This window comes from Odocoileus virginianus, chromosome 25, assembly GCF_023699985.2.
Source record: "Odocoileus virginianus isolate 20LAN1187 ecotype Illinois chromosome 25, Ovbor_1.2, whole genome shotgun sequence".
NCBI classification, from domain to species: domain Eukaryota; kingdom Metazoa; phylum Chordata; class Mammalia; order Artiodactyla; family Cervidae; genus Odocoileus; species Odocoileus virginianus.
Window position 1 is genome coordinate 25,233,805 of NC_069698.1, and position 20,493 is coordinate 25,254,297.

General features: G+C 34.3%; 1 protein-coding gene across 1 annotated transcript in view; it reads left to right on the forward strand.

Moving 5' to 3' along the window:
- The window catches only part of GBE1 (1,4-alpha-glucan branching enzyme 1), a 284,621-nt gene that overhangs the window by 128,298 nt on the left and 135,830 nt on the right, over positions 1-20,493 (forward strand). The window contains exons 4-6 of the mRNA XM_020916466.2: positions 15,879-16,004; positions 17,079-17,214; positions 19,559-19,649. Coding sequence (XP_020772125.1) covers positions 15,879-16,004; positions 17,079-17,214; positions 19,559-19,649 — 353 coding nt within the window. The remainder of the gene's footprint in view (positions 1-15,878; positions 16,005-17,078; positions 17,215-19,558; positions 19,650-20,493) is intronic.

The window sequence follows — 20,493 nt, forward strand, 5'->3', positions numbered from 1 at the left end:
CTATTATAAAAAGAAATAAAATCTTATTAATATGCAATGTGTATCACACAAATCTGTTTCTTTTTCTAACTAAAGTAATTTTGTAATAATTTTGTCTTTTCTTGAGGTATTAAAATCAGAGTTCTACCTTCATTACCATTGTTTAGGACAGCATTTGTGTTTTCTACCCTCCCTGCTATTTGCAGCTGAGCCTTAAAAGTGCTCTGAATTTACCTGTGTAAATTGTTCAGTGGTGTTGAGTATCTTGCTGGATATGGTCTTAGATTTTATTTTGCAGTGCTTCCTATTTTGCAGACTATGAAGAAATACTTCAGATTTAAAGATTTTCAATTAATCATTACCATATCCCAAGATGACTACATAAATGTTATATAAAAGAAAGTTTTCAAGAGTCAAAAATAGGCTCTTATTTAAAAAGTTTCATGACTAACATCGGTTTGGTAGTTTTCATTTGTTTACATAATTTTCATAAATTACTTTCAGAATGTAATTATTTAATCAGTTTCCCTAAAAGTTTGAAAACACTACTTCAGTCTGCAGAATCTAAATGGAGTTCATACAACAATATATATATGTGTGTGTATATATATATACATATATATGACTATTATGAAACGTGGTTGTGAACTGCCTCTGAATTTAAGGGAAAAACTCTCAGGCTTTATTTCATATACAAAGTCAGAATTCAATGAAATAGTGTAAATTGAATAATATACAAGTAATGGCTTTTGTTTGTTGCCTTTGGAAGTAACAGTGTCATTGACGTGCATATTTATATTAAACTGGATTTAGTCCATTATTATGCTAAATATTGTTAGTTTATGATGGCCAATTAATTCTATTTTATTAACTTAAGAAGTCACATTTACAGTCCTGTTGAGAGGTTTGAAGCAATGATAATAATGAAGTAATAATCCAGGATGACTTGTACTGCTAATTAGTGGGTCATTTTTGCACACCTCTGTTCATGCAAATATTTTCATCATCCTTTCAAATAAATCTGCAAGTTAGACATGAAAGTACACCTTAGCTGTAAATCTTGCTGTGGATACTTAATTTTTTTAAAAATTTTATATCAAAGTGTAGTTGATTAGCAATGTTGTGCAGTTTCAGATACACAGCAAAGTGATTCAATTATACATATACTTGTATCTATTCTTAAATTCTTTTCCCATTTAGGTTGTTAAAGAGTATTGAGTAGAGTTCCCTGTGCTGCACTGTAGATAGTTGTTGGTTATCTGTTTTAAATATAGCAGTGTGTGCATGTCAGTGTCTTAAGTATTTGGTTGATGATTAAAGCAGTTATAAGCTATTCTATAAGCGTGGTCTTAGTGTAACCATACACTGTGTCATAAATGGTTGTTTCTCAACTGAGCATCAGTCCTTTCTGTTTATTACTGAGACATGAACTCATTTTAAAATTATTCTATGAAAAGTAATTCTAACATCTGTAGAATTAACCTTGTAGGTGCTTTCTTTTTCATTTCAATGCTCTTTTTTTTTTTTTGGTCATTTTAGGCCCAGGTTTGGGCATACCTGTGGCTTCCCTGGGTAGCTCAAATGGTAAAGAATACGCCTGCAGTGCGGGAGACCCAGGCTCAATCCCTGGTTCAGGAAGATCCCCTGGAGAAGGGAATGGCTACCCACTCCAGTATTCTTGCCCCAGAGAATTCCGTGGATAGAGGACCCTGGCGGGCTGTAGTCCACAAGGTGGCATAGTTGGACACGCCTGAGTGAATAACGCTTTCACTTTTTCTTATACTGTTTGTCTTCTAGTGCTGTTACTGTCTAGACATATCTTGGGAGTTTTCTATTTTCACCCATCTAATCTTGAACTCTGGTCCATTCTCCTCCAATTCTTTTTTTTTTTTTTTCTCCCCTCCAATTCTTTAGGCCTTTACTTTCCAGGTTCTACCTCCAGCTTTTTCTTACATGAGCCTGCTTCTCCACTGCTTTTTTCAAACTTACTTTGACTCTATAATATCTCATAATCCAAATTTGATGTATTCTTTTAAACTCTTGCCCTATTTTAGGTCAAACTATCTTTTTCTTCTTTTGCATGATAAGAGTACTTTTTTCAAATCCCAGTTTAGGCTCAAAGTATTCTCCCCTTGCCCACAACATTTCCTCTGTTTCCTCTGAGGACTTCTGTGTGTTGCCAACATCTGCTTCCTTTTGCATAATAATCATAACAGCCCTGTTTATAAAATTTTAATTTTAAATTTAGTTTAAAACCGAATGCAGGATGAAAAGAATTTTCCCCATGCAAACGCTTTTTGTGTGATTATTTCTCATGAAAAAGCTGATTCTGAATGTATATGTAATTGCATATAGTGAAAGTGAAGTTGCTCAGTCATGTCCCACTCTTTGCGACCCCGTGGACTGTAGCCCACCAGGCTCCTCCATCCATGGGATACTCCAGGCAAGAATACTGGAGTGGGTTGCCATGCCCTTATAGAGGGGTACAAATGGAAATTGAGTCTTTGAGCTAATTAATTGTAGCATGTCAGTTGTCTCTGAGTTTTCTACTACTCATGCCTATGTAGATTTATTAGAACTTTATTAGATTAAGTATCATTCAGGGTTCTTAGGCAAAATGGTTGATATCCATATGATTTAACTGAAGTATTAGTTTCTTTCTTCCAGACCTTGCTTGGGTGTGTATACTAGATGCAGAAACCTAGCTGCAAGGGATTGTGAAAAATGTGACTGTAAGCTTTCCATCCTTTCTATAATAGGGGGAAATGCCAGAAAGTGATTTGACTGACTGAAGAATCGATATCATCTACAACTTTTAAATAAAGACTACAAATGGGATTCCTAAGAATCCCATTGAAAAGTATTGAAAAGACAATCATCCAATTTTAGTAATGGCATTTAAAACAACCATGATAAATATCATTTTGCAATATGATTTATGTGATACATAGTATAGAAATTGTGAAATATTTTAAATTATAGCTAAACTTCAGAAACTTGAATAGATTCTCCACACTGTTTTATGAGGTCTTCTTAAGTGCAGTGGAAATTTTTTGATAAATAAATCAGTGAATATTCATGGGTGTACTCAGGACCACAAATGAATAAAAATTGAGCTAGCATGGTTGCCTTTCATGATTGAAAGTTTACAAAATGATTGAGAATATAGGGAGATTAGACTATGAAGAATGAAGACAAATTATAATTTATTATTGAATAAGAAATAAAGATTCAAAATAGTTTGAGACAAATTTTATTGCAAAATATGTTTTGCCATCTGCAAAGCTATTTATTACGATCAAGGTTTAGAAAATAGGTTCCCTATAACTTTAGTGTTGGTTTTCTCTCCTGCATGATAACTTTTTAAAAGTAAAAATCTATCCTTTTATATTGTAACACTGGTCCCTGTGGCTACTTTGTCTTTTGTTTTCTCAGGTCTCCTAAGATACTAGACTGCAGCCACAGAATCAGAATAAAGGGTGACAGGTAGGGTAGTGATAATGGATAGAATTGGGACTCTAGTATCTTTATTTTTAAATGTTCCTCAGGTAGTTCTCATTGTTCATCCAAGGTTGCAAACTACTGTCAAAGACACATATAAAAGTCTAATACTCTCTTTACTGAATTCAGGGCACATGTTCATATTCCAAACATGTCACAGTTCAGCGTATACAAATCAATTTCCACAAATGTTTAATTCCCTCTGTTAAGGCCACAAGGGAATGTATAATACATGTTGGAAAGATAACCATAAAATGTTTTCTTTTTCTTTTTTAGTGCTTATGGAGGTGAATCACAGGTATCTAGAAAATTAAACTGTCCATAAATACATGTTTCCTGATTGCTCCCTTTATATGAACATTGATTTTAGAAATAATTTAAATATATTAACAGACTCTCTTTTTCTTGTATCCATGTACTGTAAAATATCTTACACTTATTTTATAGTTTTTAATTCTTTTGTCCTTCAATATGAGCATAGTAGATTTTAAATATGATTATAAAATCTGGAGATTTGAACACTTTCATTTTTCTTTAGGAGTATCATTTTTAATAAAAGTATTTTGTGCTTTTTAAAAATTATGTAGGCATTAATTTTTTTCAATGGAGCTTTTGTTTAGTATTTGCAGTATTTGATCTTTTATTGATGTGTTAGAAAACAGAAGAAAATCACATTTTGTTACTATTTAGGTGGGTGTTATTTTTAGTTATAGTCAATAGAAGTATTTGCACTTTGGCCAAGTAATAATAGTGAATTCAAATAATAATACCCACAGGACAATTTTTGCATGACCATACTATATATAATCTTTTTATGATTTGAATATTTGCATTTAAGCTGAATTCTTTTATTGGGTAGCACAGTTAAGTGCATGTTAAATATCAACATTAATTTTTAATCCTCTTCAATGTAAAGTTTTTTTTTCACCCTTCATTCTGTTCATCTTTAACATCTTTCAAATATGCCAGTAAGCCATAAGTTTCCCCAAGTAACTGAGTTTGCTCCTGTTTGGGAAAAAAAAGTTTTTTTGTGTGTGTGTATCCTGTGCTAATAGTCACTCAGTCATGTCCGGCTCTGTGACCCCGTGGACTGTAGCCCGCCAGGCTCCTCTGTCCATGGGGATTCTCCAGGCCAGAATACTGGAGTGGGTTGCCATGCCCTCCTCCAGGGGATCTTCCCAATGTGGGGATTGAACCCAGGTCTCCCGCATTTCAGGTGGACTCTTTACCAGCTGAGCTTCTAGGGTAGCCTGTGAGTACAATAAATATTATATGTATAAGATTGCATACATTATACATATAACATTTATTTTATGAAATATGTATTTATATATTTGGAAACAGGGAACCATAAGTCACTGCATTTCAGCCCATTATTGTCTGAGCCTCATGCAGAAATCAGGTGGGTATCCTGTGTGCTTTATTGAGTTTCCCTGTTTCTCCAGAGAGCTTGTCACACTTGGAGATCAAAGTTCATTTGCTGCTCTGTGTCTTCGCTATCTATATAAGATGGGAATGTCTATGTTTAATAATTTAAATACACTTCAGTTGGGAAGGTTTAAGTTAAATGACTCCATTGTGGAGACTCATATTTTTCACTACTTCTTCCCATCGTCGCTGTCTATCAATTGATAAGAAATTATCCAAATGCATATTTTGAGTTTCATCTCTCACATGTTCTCATTATCTGTTTCTCATTATATTGTCAGTTTTATTGGTTTCTCATTAGATGGTTGTACTATGTATTTTGTAATTCATACATACCTATTTGTAGCTTTTCCTCTGATAGAAACTGCACCTGACAAAATATGTGACTTTTATGGAAGGTAAGAGTGACAGTGTTGTAGTATGTATTATTAAACTTTAATTTATAAAGAATAAATTCTTTTCATTATTAACTGTTTTCTTTATTTAACAGTGATTAGTTATATTCTTGGAGATAGTTTCAGTGTATATTAAGTATATGTGTTTTCTCAAAAGATCTTATGATATTTAGAATTACATATTCTATATTTAGTTTCTGGAATTTTTCTAAATTTCTGTTAAGGTGGTGAATGAATTCTCCCCGACTGCCTATACTTTATATTTTACTTTATTACAGTAGCACTTAGAACGATTGCTTAAGAGTCATGTTCCTTTCTTTTCAAATGATTCAACTTATCACCATATAGACTTTTATAATTATACTTAATGAAGTATTTTAAAGTGAGTTTTGACTCATCCTATGATAATACCTCTCCCATCTAGCACTTCTAAAACTCCTTCTTAGTATTTTTTGTTGGTGTTATACCGGATTATACCTGTGTTTACTTAATAGAATTCTAGCCTTCACTGCCCATGGGTGAGTCTCTTTAAAGCATACCTTTTTCAGTAACGAAACTCACTGACTTTTTCCCCTTTTCATGGCTTTTTTTCTTTTATTACTGTATTGATCTTCCAGTATCTTGGAAGTTTAAATCCTATATTTTTATATCATGTGTAATTCATTTGTTTTCTAGTCTAAGTTACCTAATCAATCTTTACCTGATTACAACATTGCAGTGTTGTTCCTATTCTTTTCTCTTAAGAGTAGTTATACTCACTTGCTCAGGGATATTTTCAATGCCTGCTTCCTAAATCTTGCAAAATCCCTTTGGATTTTGTCTTTTTGTAGTGATGTCACTTTATAAGGTTTTTGTTCATGTAATGGACCTGAAATGAAGTAAACACTTTATCAGTTCTACTTAGTTGTTTATTTCTTTAAAGATTTGCCTCAGGCAAAAGACAGAAACAGAAAAATATATTATTGTTGTAATAATTTTTAACTAAGCTAGAAGGTTGGGGAACTGGGATGGAAACCTATGGGAGTAATACTCCTTTTTATGGATACAGGAGCATATGTCTCTCTAAATCATTCTAAATAAGGACCTGTTTTTAGGAGAAACAGTTACTGATCTTCATTTATTTCTTTTGGGCAATATTCTTCAGTTTCTTCTCTCTCATGTTTTTTAAGTATTACAGAAGTGAATGTTTTTATCTCTGTAATTCTACAATTGGTGTTAAGTCAGGAGCAAAGTAGCTATAATGTATAGTCAAAAATAGTCTCTATTCAGGGCATAGGTATTCTTTATGCAACAATTTGATACAATTGGATCTGATGCTCATTTTTGTCATATTATAAATTTATTTTTTTGTAGCTTGTATGCTTAACTTTTTCTTTTAAGGCTTTTTTTTTTTTTAGTGCCTTCATTTTCATTAGAGAAATCCTTTAACTGTTCCTACTCAAGCTATTGTTATAAGACTTAACCTTGAAAAATTTCTTATTTCTTATTAAAAATGGAAAAAAAACCCCAAAAAACCCTGACTTGTGATGGCGTGTTTTAAGATAAATTTTATTCAAAGCTTAGGGGACTGGAATGCAAATGTAGGAAGTCAAGAAACACCTGGAGGAACAGACAAATTTGGCCTTGGAGTACAGAATGAAGCAGGGCGAAGGCTAGTAGAGTTTTGCCAAGAGAACGCACTAGTCATAGCAAACACCCTCTTCCAACAACGTAAGAGAAGACTGTATACATGGACATCACCAGATGGCTAACACCAAAAGCAGATTGATTATATTCTTTGCAGCCAAAGGTGGAGAAGCTGTATACAGTCAGCAAAAACAAGACCAGGAGCTGACTGTGGCTCAGATCATGAACTCCTTATTGCCAAATTCAGACTTAAATTGAAGAAAGTGGGGAAAACCACTAGATCATTCAGGTATGGCCTAAATCAACTCTCTTATGATTATACAGTGGAAGTGAGAAATAGATCTAAGGGGCTAGATCTAATAGACAGAGTACCTGATGAACTATGGATGGAGGTTCATGATATTGTACAGGAGACAGGGATCAAGACCATCCCCAAGAAAAAGAAATGCAAAAAAGCAAAATGGCTGTCTGAGGAGGCCTTACAAATAGCTGTGAAAAGAAGAGAAGCAAAAAGCAAAGGAGAGAAGGAAAGATATACCCATTTGAATGCAGAGTTCCAAAGAATAGCAAGGAGAGATAAGAAAGCCTTCCTTAGTGATCAGTGCAAAGAAATAGAGGAAAACAACAGAATGGGAAAGACTAGAGATCTCTTCAAGATAATTAGAGATAGCAAGGGAACATTTCATGCAAAGATGGGCACAATAAAGGACAGAAATGGTATGGACCCAACAGAAGCAGAAGATATTAAGAAGAGGTGGCAAGAATACACAGAAGAACTATACAAAAAATATCTTCATGACCCAGATAATCATGATGGTGTGATCACTCACCTAGAGCCAGACATCCTGGAATGTGAAGTCAAGTGGGCCTTAGGAAGCGTCACTATGAACAAAGCTAGTGGAGGTGATGGAATTCCAGTTGAGCTATTTCAAATCCTGGAAGATTATGCTGTGAACTTGCTGCACTCAATATGCCAGCAAATTTGGAAAACTCAGCAGTGGCCACAGGACTGGAAAATGTCAGTTTTCATTCCATTCCCAAAAAAGGCAATGCCAAAGAATTCTCAAACTACTACACAATTGCACTCATCTCACACGCTAGTAAAGTAATGCTCAAAATTCTCTAAGCCAGGTTTCAGCAATACATGAACCATGACCTTCCAGATGTTCAAGCTGGATTTAGAAAAGGCAGAGGAACCAGACATCAAATTGCCAACATCCGCTGGATCATCAAAAAAGCAAGAGAATTACAGAAAAACATTTATTTCTGCTTTATTGACTATGCCAAAGCCTTTGACTGTGTGGATCATTATAAACTGTAAAATTCTGAAAGAGATGGGAATAGCAGACCACCTGACCTGCCTCTTGAGAAACCTGTATGCTGGTCAGGAAGCAACAGTTAGAACTGGACATGGAATAATAGACTGGTTCCAGCACGTAAAGGCTGTATATTGTCACCCTGCTTATTTAACTTATATGCAGAGTACATCATGAGAAACCCTGGGCTGGATGAAGCATAAGCTGAAATCAAGATTGCTGGGAGAAATATCAATAACCTTATATATGCAGATGACACGACCCTTAAGCCAGAAAACGAAGAAGAATTAAAGAGCCTGTTGATGAAAGTGAAAGAGGAGAGCGAAAATGTTGGCTTAAAACTCAACATTCAGAAAACTAAGATCATGGCATCCAGTCACATCACTTGTTAGCAAATAGATGGGGAAACAGTGAAAACAGTGGCTGGCTTTATTTTTTGAGGCTCCAAAATCACTGCAGATGGTGACTGCAGCCATGAAATTAAAAGACACATACTCCTTGGAAGGAAAGTTTTGACCAACCTAGATAGCATATTAAAAAGCAGAGACATTACTTTGCCAACAAAGGTCCATCTAGTCAAAGCTATGGTTTTTCCACTAGTCATGTATGGAAGTGAGAGTTGGACTATAAAGAAAGCTGAGTGACAAAGAATTGATGCTTTTGAATTGTGGTGTTGGAGAAGACTCTTGAGAGTCTTGGATTGCAAGGAAATCCAACCAGTCCATCCTAAAGGAAATCAGTCCTGGCATTCATTGTTAGGATTGATGTTGAAGCTGAAACTCCAATACTTTGGCCACCTGATGCAAAGAGCTGACTCATTTGAAAAGACCCTGATGCTAGGAAAGATTGAGGGCAGGAGAAGAAGGGGACAACAGAGGATAAGATGTTTGGATGGCATCAGTGCCTCAGTGGACATGAGTTTGAGTGAACTCTGGGAGTTGGTGATGGACAGGGAGGCCTGGCGTGCTGCAGTCCATGGGTCGCAAATAGTTGGACATGACCGAGCAACTAAACTGAACTGAAAATAATGGGAGCCAGTGAAAATCCATCAATAGATTACTGCTTTTGAAATTCAACTGATTTTTGTCTTTTCTTTGTCAAGCTGCTAGCAAGAATATTGTCTTTTCTTTTATTTTGTATAATGTCCAGTACTGCTTAACATAAGAACTTAGCCTCAGTCTAATCATTTACTCTCTTTTCTACCTCCCTCAGTCTCTGAGCATTGTAGATGTTAAGGACATCACAGGGTGTGACAGTTTTTTATGATAAGTTTATGTGCGTATGGCTTGTTTAAGTTTTTCTGTTTAATTGAAAATTATTAAATACGTTATGAAACAAAGATGGAACAATAGGGCTTCCCTGGTGGCTTAGACGGTAAAGCATCTGCCTTCAGTGTGGGAGACCCGGGTTCGATCCCTGGGTTGGGAAGATCCCCTGGAGAAGGAAATGGCAACCCACTCCAGTACTCTTGCCTGGAAAATTCCATGGACTGAGAAGCCTTGTGGGCTACAGTCCCTGGGGTCGCAAAGAGTCGGACATGACTGAGCGACTTCACTATGAACTCTAATATCCAGAAAAATTAAAAGGAAAATTTTAAAATTTCAAATAACAAAGTAATTTTATTGGTAACCATATGAGGCTCAATATCTAAATAATGATAATGCCAATTTTAGCTCATATGTAATTCTAATCTATATATTTTTACCAGTGTATTATTTGTTCTATTATGAAAGTTTATCCACATAGTGCATTTATATAGGAGGGCCTTATTATTATTAGAAAATTATTTTCTAAAAAATTATAATAATAATAGTAATTATCATATTATTAGAAAACCGCCTTGATACTTTTATCAGTGTCTTAGCTTTCTTTTCTCATTAGTTGAAATATAAAATGAAGTTCACAATAAAATAAGTAGCCTTTTAATATTAGTGTTTCTGATATTCCTAAATAGAAATCACAGAAAGAAGTAATATTATTATTATTGTAGACTGATCATCTATTTATTTAAATAGTCTAATCTCTGTTAAATGAAACAAATATATCAAGTATTGGCTAAAAAAATAGCCCGTTAGCTTCTTCTTGCATTAAATTTTATTTGTATCATGTAAATATTTTTGGTTCAACCTCTGGAAATAATTACATGGGAGTAGTCTAGCAGCTAAAGCTGCACATTACAAATTCATTTTTTTGGAAGGCTCTCATCAATCCTGAAGCTCAGCAATGATTACCTGCAGTCCATGGGGTCACAAAGAATCAAACACAACTTAGCAGCTACACAACAATAACAATTACTTTTTCTAATGTTCTTTTTTATTTTCGGAGACGGCAATGGCAACCCACTCCAGTACTCTTGCCTGGAAAATCCCATCAATGGAGGAGCCTGGTAGGCTGCAGTCCACGTGGTCTTGAAGAGTCGGACACGACTGAGTGGCTTCACTTTCACTTTTCGCTTTCCTGCATTGGAGAAGGAAATGGCAACCCACTCCAGTGTTCTTGCCTGGAGAATCCCAGGGACGGGGGAGCCTGGTGGGCTGCCGTCTATGGGGTCACACAGAATCGGACACGACTGAAGTGACTTAGCAGCAGCAGCAGGTTTTTTATTTTTGTCCCACTCTGTTCTAAAAGTTACTTTAAATTATTATATGTTCTTCCTGTATATATTTATCTTTCTCTCTATATACATATATATATTTTTTCATATTTTAAAAACATGCAATATAATACTGATATTTAGCATTGCATGTTGTTATGATTGTACCTATTTCTTTGGAAATATGTGTATATTATCAATTATGTATTTTATATATTATATGCTTATATATTTATATATTACATATAATATCAATTATTTTAGATATTTTATAAGAGGTTATTTAAAAGAGGTCGTTGCTTCATCAATAGAAGTTACTTTGCTTCTTTTAACTTTGACCTGCACTCTATTAAAGTTATCTTTATTAATTTCTTCCTTTTCACCTGCTTTTTTTTTAAAGAAAAGATTTTCTTCATAGAATGTGGTTGTGATTTTACCAATATAACCTAGGCTACTTGAATTATATGTCTCAATATCTGTGCCTTTTCTCTTGATTTGCTACATTCAGTCATGAAACTGAGAGTTACATGCAATACCAGCTTACAGAATATACTAACACTTCTAAACGGTTGAACACATCCTCTGTTTTCATATAAAATTGTTGGCCACCTGAGAAGCATCTTATCTCACTAATTTTCCAGTTGAAAGGAACAATATCCTTTGACAAGAAGCATTTCAAAAGATATTCCTGAATTGAATGAATATATACATAGACATAATTTTTTTTACTTCTTCCCTATTTTATCAAACTGTTTCTTATATTTTATATTCAAGTTTCAAATGTCAGTTTGTAAATAAAACTTGACTTCATATAGTTCATTAAGTCAATCTGAGTTTTTCTCAGGTAGAAGTTCATTTTATTCACTCCTTAATTTCATAATGTTTTTTGATGTTAACTTCCCATAAGTCAATGAAATAATTTGACTCATTGAAAAAGGAGTCTAATGTCATGTTTACTAAGTTAAAAAACATTATATGTTATCAATTTTCCCTACAAAATTCATCATATTATTTTCTTTAGTATATTCTTTTAAAGTGATTGGATTTTTTTGGAGTGATATGTGGTGATATTAATATAATTTTTAAAGTTTTGTTTTTAACATTTATACACACACATATGTGCACCTTCAGCAGAAGTCCACAAATGTGTACCCAATTATATAATTAATCTATTGGCAATCCTTATCAAAATACTTTTCTTCTAATGATTATAGAAGCTCTATAAGGAAATAAATTGATGGCAATATAGAAAGATACAACTGGAAGATAAAAGCTATTATTAATTTATCTGTCCATAGGCAACCATCTCAGTATTTTTTCTGTTTCTTAAATAGTTTTTAGCCTCTGAGTTTGTATGTATTCACATTATGAAGATACTTCCTGGTGGCTCAGACAGTACAAGCATCTGCCTACAATGTGGGAGACCTGGGTTCGATCCCTGGGTCGAGAAGATCCCCTGGAGAAGGAAATGGCAACCCACTCCAGTACTCTTGCCTGGAAAATCCGAAGGACAGAGGAGCCTGATAGGCTACAGTCCATGGGGTCGCACAGAGTTGGACCCGACTGAGCGACTTCATTTTTCACTTTTCATGCATTCTTTTGTATAAATTGAAAGAATTTTCTTGTAACCTTCAATATAATTCACTGTATAATTTTTAACAAGCATACACTATTCAAACATTTTCTTTTTGCTAATAAATATAATACTAAGATTAATAGATAACAATATAGTTCTTTTGGCACTTCTCTGATTATTTCCACAGGACAAACTTCTATAATTAGAATTACTGAGTCATTGAGAATTACTTTTTTAGATTCTTATTGTCAAATTGCTGTTTAGAATATTCATGGTGTTTTATACTCATATTAGTAGTGAATAAGATTTTCAGTTTGCTAGTACTGAGAAAACGCTTCTGCCCATCAGCTGTTAGACTTTGTTGTTGAAAACTCAGTCAAGCTAGCTCTTTCTTTTCAATTTGCCATATACATGTGCTATTTTGAGGTTGTGAATTAATGATATAAAGTCTTATTTCATCTAAAAAATCTTTTATCTGAATCTGAACTCAAGCAAGCACAAATTCAGGAAGTGTACTCATCTCTCCTCTTTCTCCCTCCGAAAAGATTTTGGGAGCAGAGTTTAGTCCAGAAAAGCCGTATTTTTTACCCATTGGATTGTCTCTCAAGTTTGAGTTATTTAGATTTACTATAAGACTCCTGGGCTTCCCTTGTGGCTCAGCTGGTGAAGAATCCGCCTGCAATGTGGGAGACCCCGGTTCGATCCCTGGGTCAAACCTGGGTTGGGAAGAGCCCCTGGAGAAGAGAAATGCTACCCACTCCACTATTCTGACCTGGAGAATTCAATGGACTGTACAGTCCATGGGGTTGCAAAGAGCCGGACACGACTGAGCGACTTTCACTTTCACTCTCATAATGCTCTTGGTTATTACAACACGGTTTAGAAACAACAAATCAAAGGCGAAGGGCGGTGGCTACTGTCAGCAAGTATATTTCTTCGGAAAACCTAAACTTCTATAGCAAAAATCCTTTCAATTCAGGAGCCTGAAGAATCAAGAAATTTATTTCCCTTCTCTGTAATGATTATAGTGAAATGTTCCAGATTTGGTGGGAAGCTTTGTTTTACATATCATTCAGAGATCCAGGCTCTACTTTTATTGCTAAAAAAAAAAAAAAAAAAAGGAAAGAATTGGATAATTAAAAGTTTCCACGTCAGCCTTCAACATTATAAAAATTGATGAATAGGAATGTCCAATATAAAACGCTGATAGAAATGAAGAACTGGAACTTTTGGTAACAAAAATATTAGTCATTCAGGAATGAGTAAATAATCCATTGTCAGGTGTAGGATTTTATTTTGTTGTACCTTCAAGCTGATAAGTTAACCTGTTACTGTTTCATGGATTCTGGTAGAAAACACGGAACTCCTGAATCAGAGACTTGCAGTAGTTCCCCTTGTTCGTAGTAGTTCCCCTTGCTTCCCAAGTCTTATGGGGATAATGTTGTGTGGTGTAGATTGATGCTATGCACACAGTTAGTTCGCCTCATAGCTGAGGAGTATTTACCTTCTGTTATAGAAGCCTTAAGGAAGCCTGTCCATTGTCTTCACAGAAAACATTATCTCATTCCTCAGGGTTGCTTGCCACAAACACAATTCTGAGAAATGGCCTCTGTAATCAATAGGACCTTATATTGTGAGCATATCTAGCAAAATATGTAGGAGTGAGGAAGACCCATAGAAGGAATCTTCCTTCCAGCTTCTATTACTCAGTAGCCTCCAAAGACATTCATGTGTACTGTAAGATAAGTAATTTTCCAAAGAATGTGGAAATTATATTCAGCATAAGGAAATTCTATGTGTTCTTTGCTTGAAGTTTTAAATATTCTCTCTGCCAGCAGACACCTTGAAAAATTATAATTGATTCATGATCATCCTTTGAGGGGATTGTAGTCATTTGCAAAAAAGAGAAAAGTTAGGTGGATGGATTAGGCAGGGTGCTATTCATGAAACACTGATTTCTGGTATTTTATTTCCCCATAGCCTGTCCTGGGTTGAAGAGTGAGCAAAAAAGCCTTTTCTTACATATAACACTGTGTGTATTATACTAGAAATGTATGTGACTTAAGGAACTTATTTTGGGAAATAAAATACTCCTGTACACTGTTAATCTTATTCATTTATGTTTTTGTGATAACTATTGGAATAATAGCAGTACTTAGCTGTGATAGGCTTTAATAAGTGGGAGGCATAACTAAAGAGATAAAATTGAGCTCATCTAAGTTAGACGTTTCTTTTTACCACTCACCTGTCCCCTTCATCTTAAATCATGATTTATTCTTTTTTGGTGTCTAAGGGAAGTGCCATGACAGCCTGTTAAGCAAAAGGAAGTGAGTGTCAGAAGCTCTGCTCAGCTTTTGGTTCTACCACTTGGTAACTTTGGGACTCTGGCTGCTCATTTAATCTCACTTAATATTTGGGTTATAATGATTCCCTGGAATCACGTGAGATATGACTGTGAAAGTCCTTTCTAAGCTATAGAGCATTCTACAAATATTTAATTACCAAGAATTATGCATACTTGAGCTTTTCTCAATTAAAGGAGACTGAGGAATATGTTCTTTCTCAATGCTTAGAGTGTACTGATCTCTCAGCATTTAGATCAGTTCCTGATCTGAACATTTTTTGTTACATGCTGCCTGCTTTTAGAAGGCTTAATTAATTAAAAAAAAAAAACTTAAAAAAAACTATAGTCACTTGGAAACTCTGTTCATGTAGCTCACTTTGTTCTCTAACCATGCTGATAAATTCAAAGTCGTATATTCAGTATTAAGTCTAAACTGGTGGATTCTGTAAAAATTGCCTTTGCATTTTTATTGTTATTTTTTGTACTGACAGCATTAGTGATACTGTTGGCAAATATAGAAATAAATGGTTAAAAAGGAAAATGTTTGGTTTCATATGGTAAAGCATACTTGGAATAAGGTGTATAAGAAGTAAAAAGTGAAAAATATTTGAAAGGTAGTGTTTGTCTATATAATGCAGTTATTAATCAAAACCCATTTTTCTCCTTTAGCCTCTTGAAAACGTTATCATTAATTGCTATGAAAAGAAAAAGGAAGAGATGGTGATATAACTCATCACCTTTTTTTTTTAATATAGTAAGATTTGTTCCTTCTGTTGATTGATTTATTGACAGTAGCTTGCAATAATATTCATGTCTTTTTACTATCTACTCTATGCTTACTGTAATTAACTACTATAATGGTTGGTTGGCAATGATGGAAATTGCCAGAGAATCATAAAATATTCAAACTGGAAATGACTTTAAGGATCATATACCATGGCAGATGAGGAGAGCAAGGTTCATAGAATTTAAACATCCTTAAAGTCACACATCTGGATGGCAGTGTAGATTCTTAAGCTCATTCCTCCTTTCCTTCCTTGTCACAGTGCTCATAGACTATCATGCATTAGCTTAGATTTTGGAAGTATTTTAAGGCAATAACATCTTGTTCTCTTTTTAGCTTGTTATCAGGAGTAAAAGTGGAGAAATCTTATACCGTATTTCACCGTGGGCAAAGTATGTGACTCGTGAAGGCAGTAATGTGAACTATGATTGGATACACTGGGATCCAGAATACTCGTATAAAGTGAGAACAACACGTCTTTAAATAATGCTTGCCCAATATTCCTAGGAAAATTAATTTTTACTTTTATAACTTTTATAGTCATGTTTAAGTTCTCTCTTCACCACCGATTTAATATTTTACATCATAGTGCACCTGTTTGCTATACATATATCAGAGCCCATCATCTATAGCCAATAAAATGTAAAAGTGAGTTTTTATTTGAGGGTATGTTTCTGAAATAGGGGTAGGGCAGAACAGTAAATCTATGTGTACTACCCGATAAGGATTTAAACATTTTTAAAATGATTTTTAAACATTTAAAATAAAATTTCAACTAATCGAAGACTCCAGTGGTGTAATATTTCTCACTATTTGGGTCTGAAGCAGAATCAGGGTCCTTAGGAACAATGAAGATGTCTCGTGAATGTATGTTTTTTCAGAATGTATTAATTGGAGTAATTTTTTTAGTTAATTTATTTTAATTGGAGGCTAATTACATTACAATATTGAATGGTTTTTGCTATACATTGACATGAATCAGCCATGGGTGTACATGTGTTCCCATCCTGAACCCCCCTCCCACCTCCCTCCTCACCCCATCCCCCAAGGTCATCCCAATGCACCAGCCCTGAGCGCACTGTATCATCCATCACACCTGGGCTGGCTATCTGTTTCACATTAATTGGAGTAATTTTTTAAGGATTTTACTGACAAGAGTTATAAGTATCTTTGAGCTCAATTTTCTGTCCTCTAAGTTATTGAAGCTTGTTGATAAACACTTTGCATTTAATAATTGTATATTCATTTCACAGTTCTTATGTTTTCTCTAAGGCTTAGGCTCAAAATACATCTTCAGTCAGTGAGAAGCCATAAGTCATTGCATGACTTCTGTTTTGAAATAGGTCTATTACCATGATCCTAAAAAGGATTTTTTTTCCCAAAAGAAATTTTAATGGAGGTAGACAGTGCCTTTCATATGTGAAAGTAGTTTCAAAGTGTTTGAGTTAATTCATCATTTCATTTAGCATGCTTAATTGGTTAGTGTCATATCTGCATTTTTGGTCTAATTCTATATGTAATTTTAATATTCTGTAGTTTAAACATTCCAAACCAAAGAAGCCAAAAGGTCTACGAATTTATGAATCTCACGTGGGAATTTCTTCCTATGAAGGAAAAATAGCTTCTTATAAACATTTTACATGCAATGTACTACCAAGAATCAAAGACCTTGGTAAGTAATAACTGTGATTTTTATTCAGATAAAATTTTAATGAGTCTGTTCTCTTATTAGAAAAGCTAATTGCAAGTGTCTTTTTTTTGTGTTAAGAGATTAAATATGTAATAGAAATGCATTTTATTTTAGGCTTCTCAAATTGCCTTGTAATAGTGATAGCATAGAAAAGAGAAATGGAATAAAGATAGAACATAAGAATTCAAGATATTATTCCAATTTCAATTTTAAGTATGTGAATTGATGGCTTCCAAAATTGTAGATAAATACATAAGCATAATTACTTTTCTGCAGGAGAGAATTTGTATCAATTTAAGTGGTCATTGATTATAGCCTGTTCGGTTTAGTCCGTTAGGGAAAAAGATCTTACATTTGTAAGTAACTGGAACTCATTTTGTTTCAGAGTCACTGTAGATATAGCTTCTGTTAGGATGACTTATTTGACAGATATTTATGGTGCATCTTTCTGTGTGAGACACATTGTTCTAGATGTTTGTATATTGTACTCTAATGACAGGCCCTGTCTTCATGGGAACAAACAAGAGAGTGAATAGTAGAGTGTTGGATTATTGATTGGGAATGCTCTAAGTCTGTTATCTTTTTATAAGTTTTTTTCTCATCGTTTCACAGCATATTAGCACCTGTTCCGGTAGCTAGGCAGAAAGATAAACTACATTTAATTAGTCTGTTTCTAATAGGCAGTCCACATTTTGGCTAGAGGAAAGTCTCTCATGATGAAGTTTTCATTTATATAGGTATTTTGATTACCTGAGATGGTGAGGTCAGGTTCCAGAAACCATAATTAATTAAATGTATGGAGAAGTTAATGTGAATTGTATTTAATAGATATTATATTAAGGTTGCTATATTTGAGATGTTCTCTCATCTCATACTGTAATAAATTGTTTATGACCTATATCTTACAGAACTTTCAGCAGAACAGGCATTTTCTTTTTCTTTGTGTTTGAATTTCGTAGTCCAGTATTCTCACCATAAATAATTTTGTTGTTGTTCGGTCACTAAGTCATGTCCAATTCTTTACGACCCTATGGACTACAGCATGCCAGACTTCCCTGCCCTTCACCGTCTCCTGGAGTTTGTTAAATAAGTTTAGGAATGGTTAATGACATAAAATGAATAATAAAATATATAAGTTGATATTTGCTCATAAGATTAATACTTATTACATAATGGAGAAATAAACAACAAACTCTATATTTTTTATTAAGTATTATACTTGACATATGTTTAGAAATAGTTTACACACATATTTAAACTGAGAGAACGAATTTGTTTCTTTTTTAACAGCAAAGCCAAAGGTAATAACGTCTCAACAGATTCTGAATCATGGAGTTTATGTTGTCCTTTAAACTTATGAATCCCTACTTCTGAATGTGAATTTATAATTGTTCCAGTGTTAATTATGTACTAAAATATGTGCACAAGAAGTTATACTAACATGAATTAGATTTTGAGAACAGAATAGGAATATTTTCTATGTACAGTGCAGAAGACAGTCAAATCATATTTGAAAATTTTACCAAATTTTTCTTTGAAGAAAAAGATTTTTTTAGTTTTTTAAAAAGACCAAATTTATTCTAGTCTTGATTATTTGCTTACATTAAAAACACATTAATAAGTATTTTTAAGTATTATGAACTTTTAAGAAGACATACCTATCTTTTTGAGTCAGTTCATTTAGAGTTAAAGCAAAATATTTTCAGATAGAGCAAGGAAAGATGTATGTGTGTGTACTTGTGTGTGTGTGCACACAGGTTTACACATGGATGACTGTAGAGTAATTTTTTAGGTGCTAGAAACACCTAAAAATGGAAATGGAAGTGGAAAATGGAAGCATTAATGCTGGCTTCATACAAGCCACCTTTTAGAAAAATTGATTTGATTGTATATCTTAGGCTAGAAATAAGAGAAATATAAAGAAAAAGATGAAATAATGTATATGGCATGCAATCAGTTACTTTTATTTGGCTTTCATAATCTTCGAAATGAATATTACAAGTGCAACTGAAATTTAGCATATGCAGATTGTCATCTTTAATATTCTAAATCCAAATTAAGGGTATATTTGCATATCATTTATTACTTGTTAAAATGAAGACATTTCAAATAGCTAGACTATAACCCTCAAGAACTAACTGTCCAATTTCGTGTTAGAAGGTCAGACAAGAAAAAAATGTTAAAGTAGTAGAACTTTTTAAAATGACCAGACCTTAGATTATGTGTGAAACCTAATGCCTTTTAAACAGGGGGCTGTGTTTATGTATTTTTTTATTACTTTTTTTATATGTGGCTTTTAATCTCTATTTGACCTTTGCTTATACAGGATATAATTGCATTCAGTTGATGGCAATCATGGAACATGCTTACTATGCCAGTTTTGGTTACCAAATCACAAGCTTTTTTGCCGCTTCAAGGTAAAATGAAGGACATGATATCCATTTTCTTATGTGAACAAAAAAATTTAAAAATGGAATGAATTTCTGTATTTCATATGATGTCTTATGACCTACTTTAGGGTTAACAGAGTTAATAAAATCTGAGCATTTTCTTTTAAGATCATAGATTTTTCTCTCATCAAACCTTAGAGACTAGCCTGATTTAACATTGCTTTTCATGAAATGATTTCTGGTACAGAAAATCCAGTTAGCCTGCTGAAATTGTCATGTTTGGAGGCTAAGCTTTAGTCAGAAAATACTGACTTAGTGAAGCCTTTATTGCTAGAGCTCATATCCTTTTCTGGAAAGAGGCTCACTTATGTAGGAAGGTAACTGAGAAGGCCCTTGGTGGGACTTATACTACCCACAGAAATGTCCTTCTTCCCAGGCTGAAATCCAAGGCATATGACTGTCTGAGCAGAAAAACATCAGAGGGTCCTGTGCAGTTGGAGAGGTACTGATCTGAATGACCGCAAGTTGCACACGTCCAACTTTGCCTCATGGAGCTTACAGTGCGGTGGCTTGTAAACATCAATCCAGCTGTCATTGCTGTTCAGTTGCTAAGTAGTGTCCGAGTCTTTGTTAACCACGGACTATAGCACACCAGGCTTTCCTGTCCTTCACCATCTCCAGAGTTTGCTCAAACTCAGGTCCATTGATTCAGTATTGCCACCCAGCCATCTCATCCTCCATGGTCCCCTTTTCCTTCTGCTTCAATCTTTCCCAGCATAGGGTCTTTTCCAATGAGTCAACTTTTCACATCAGGTGGCTGAAGTATTGGAGCTTCAGCATCAGTCCTTCCAATGAATATTCAGGACTGATT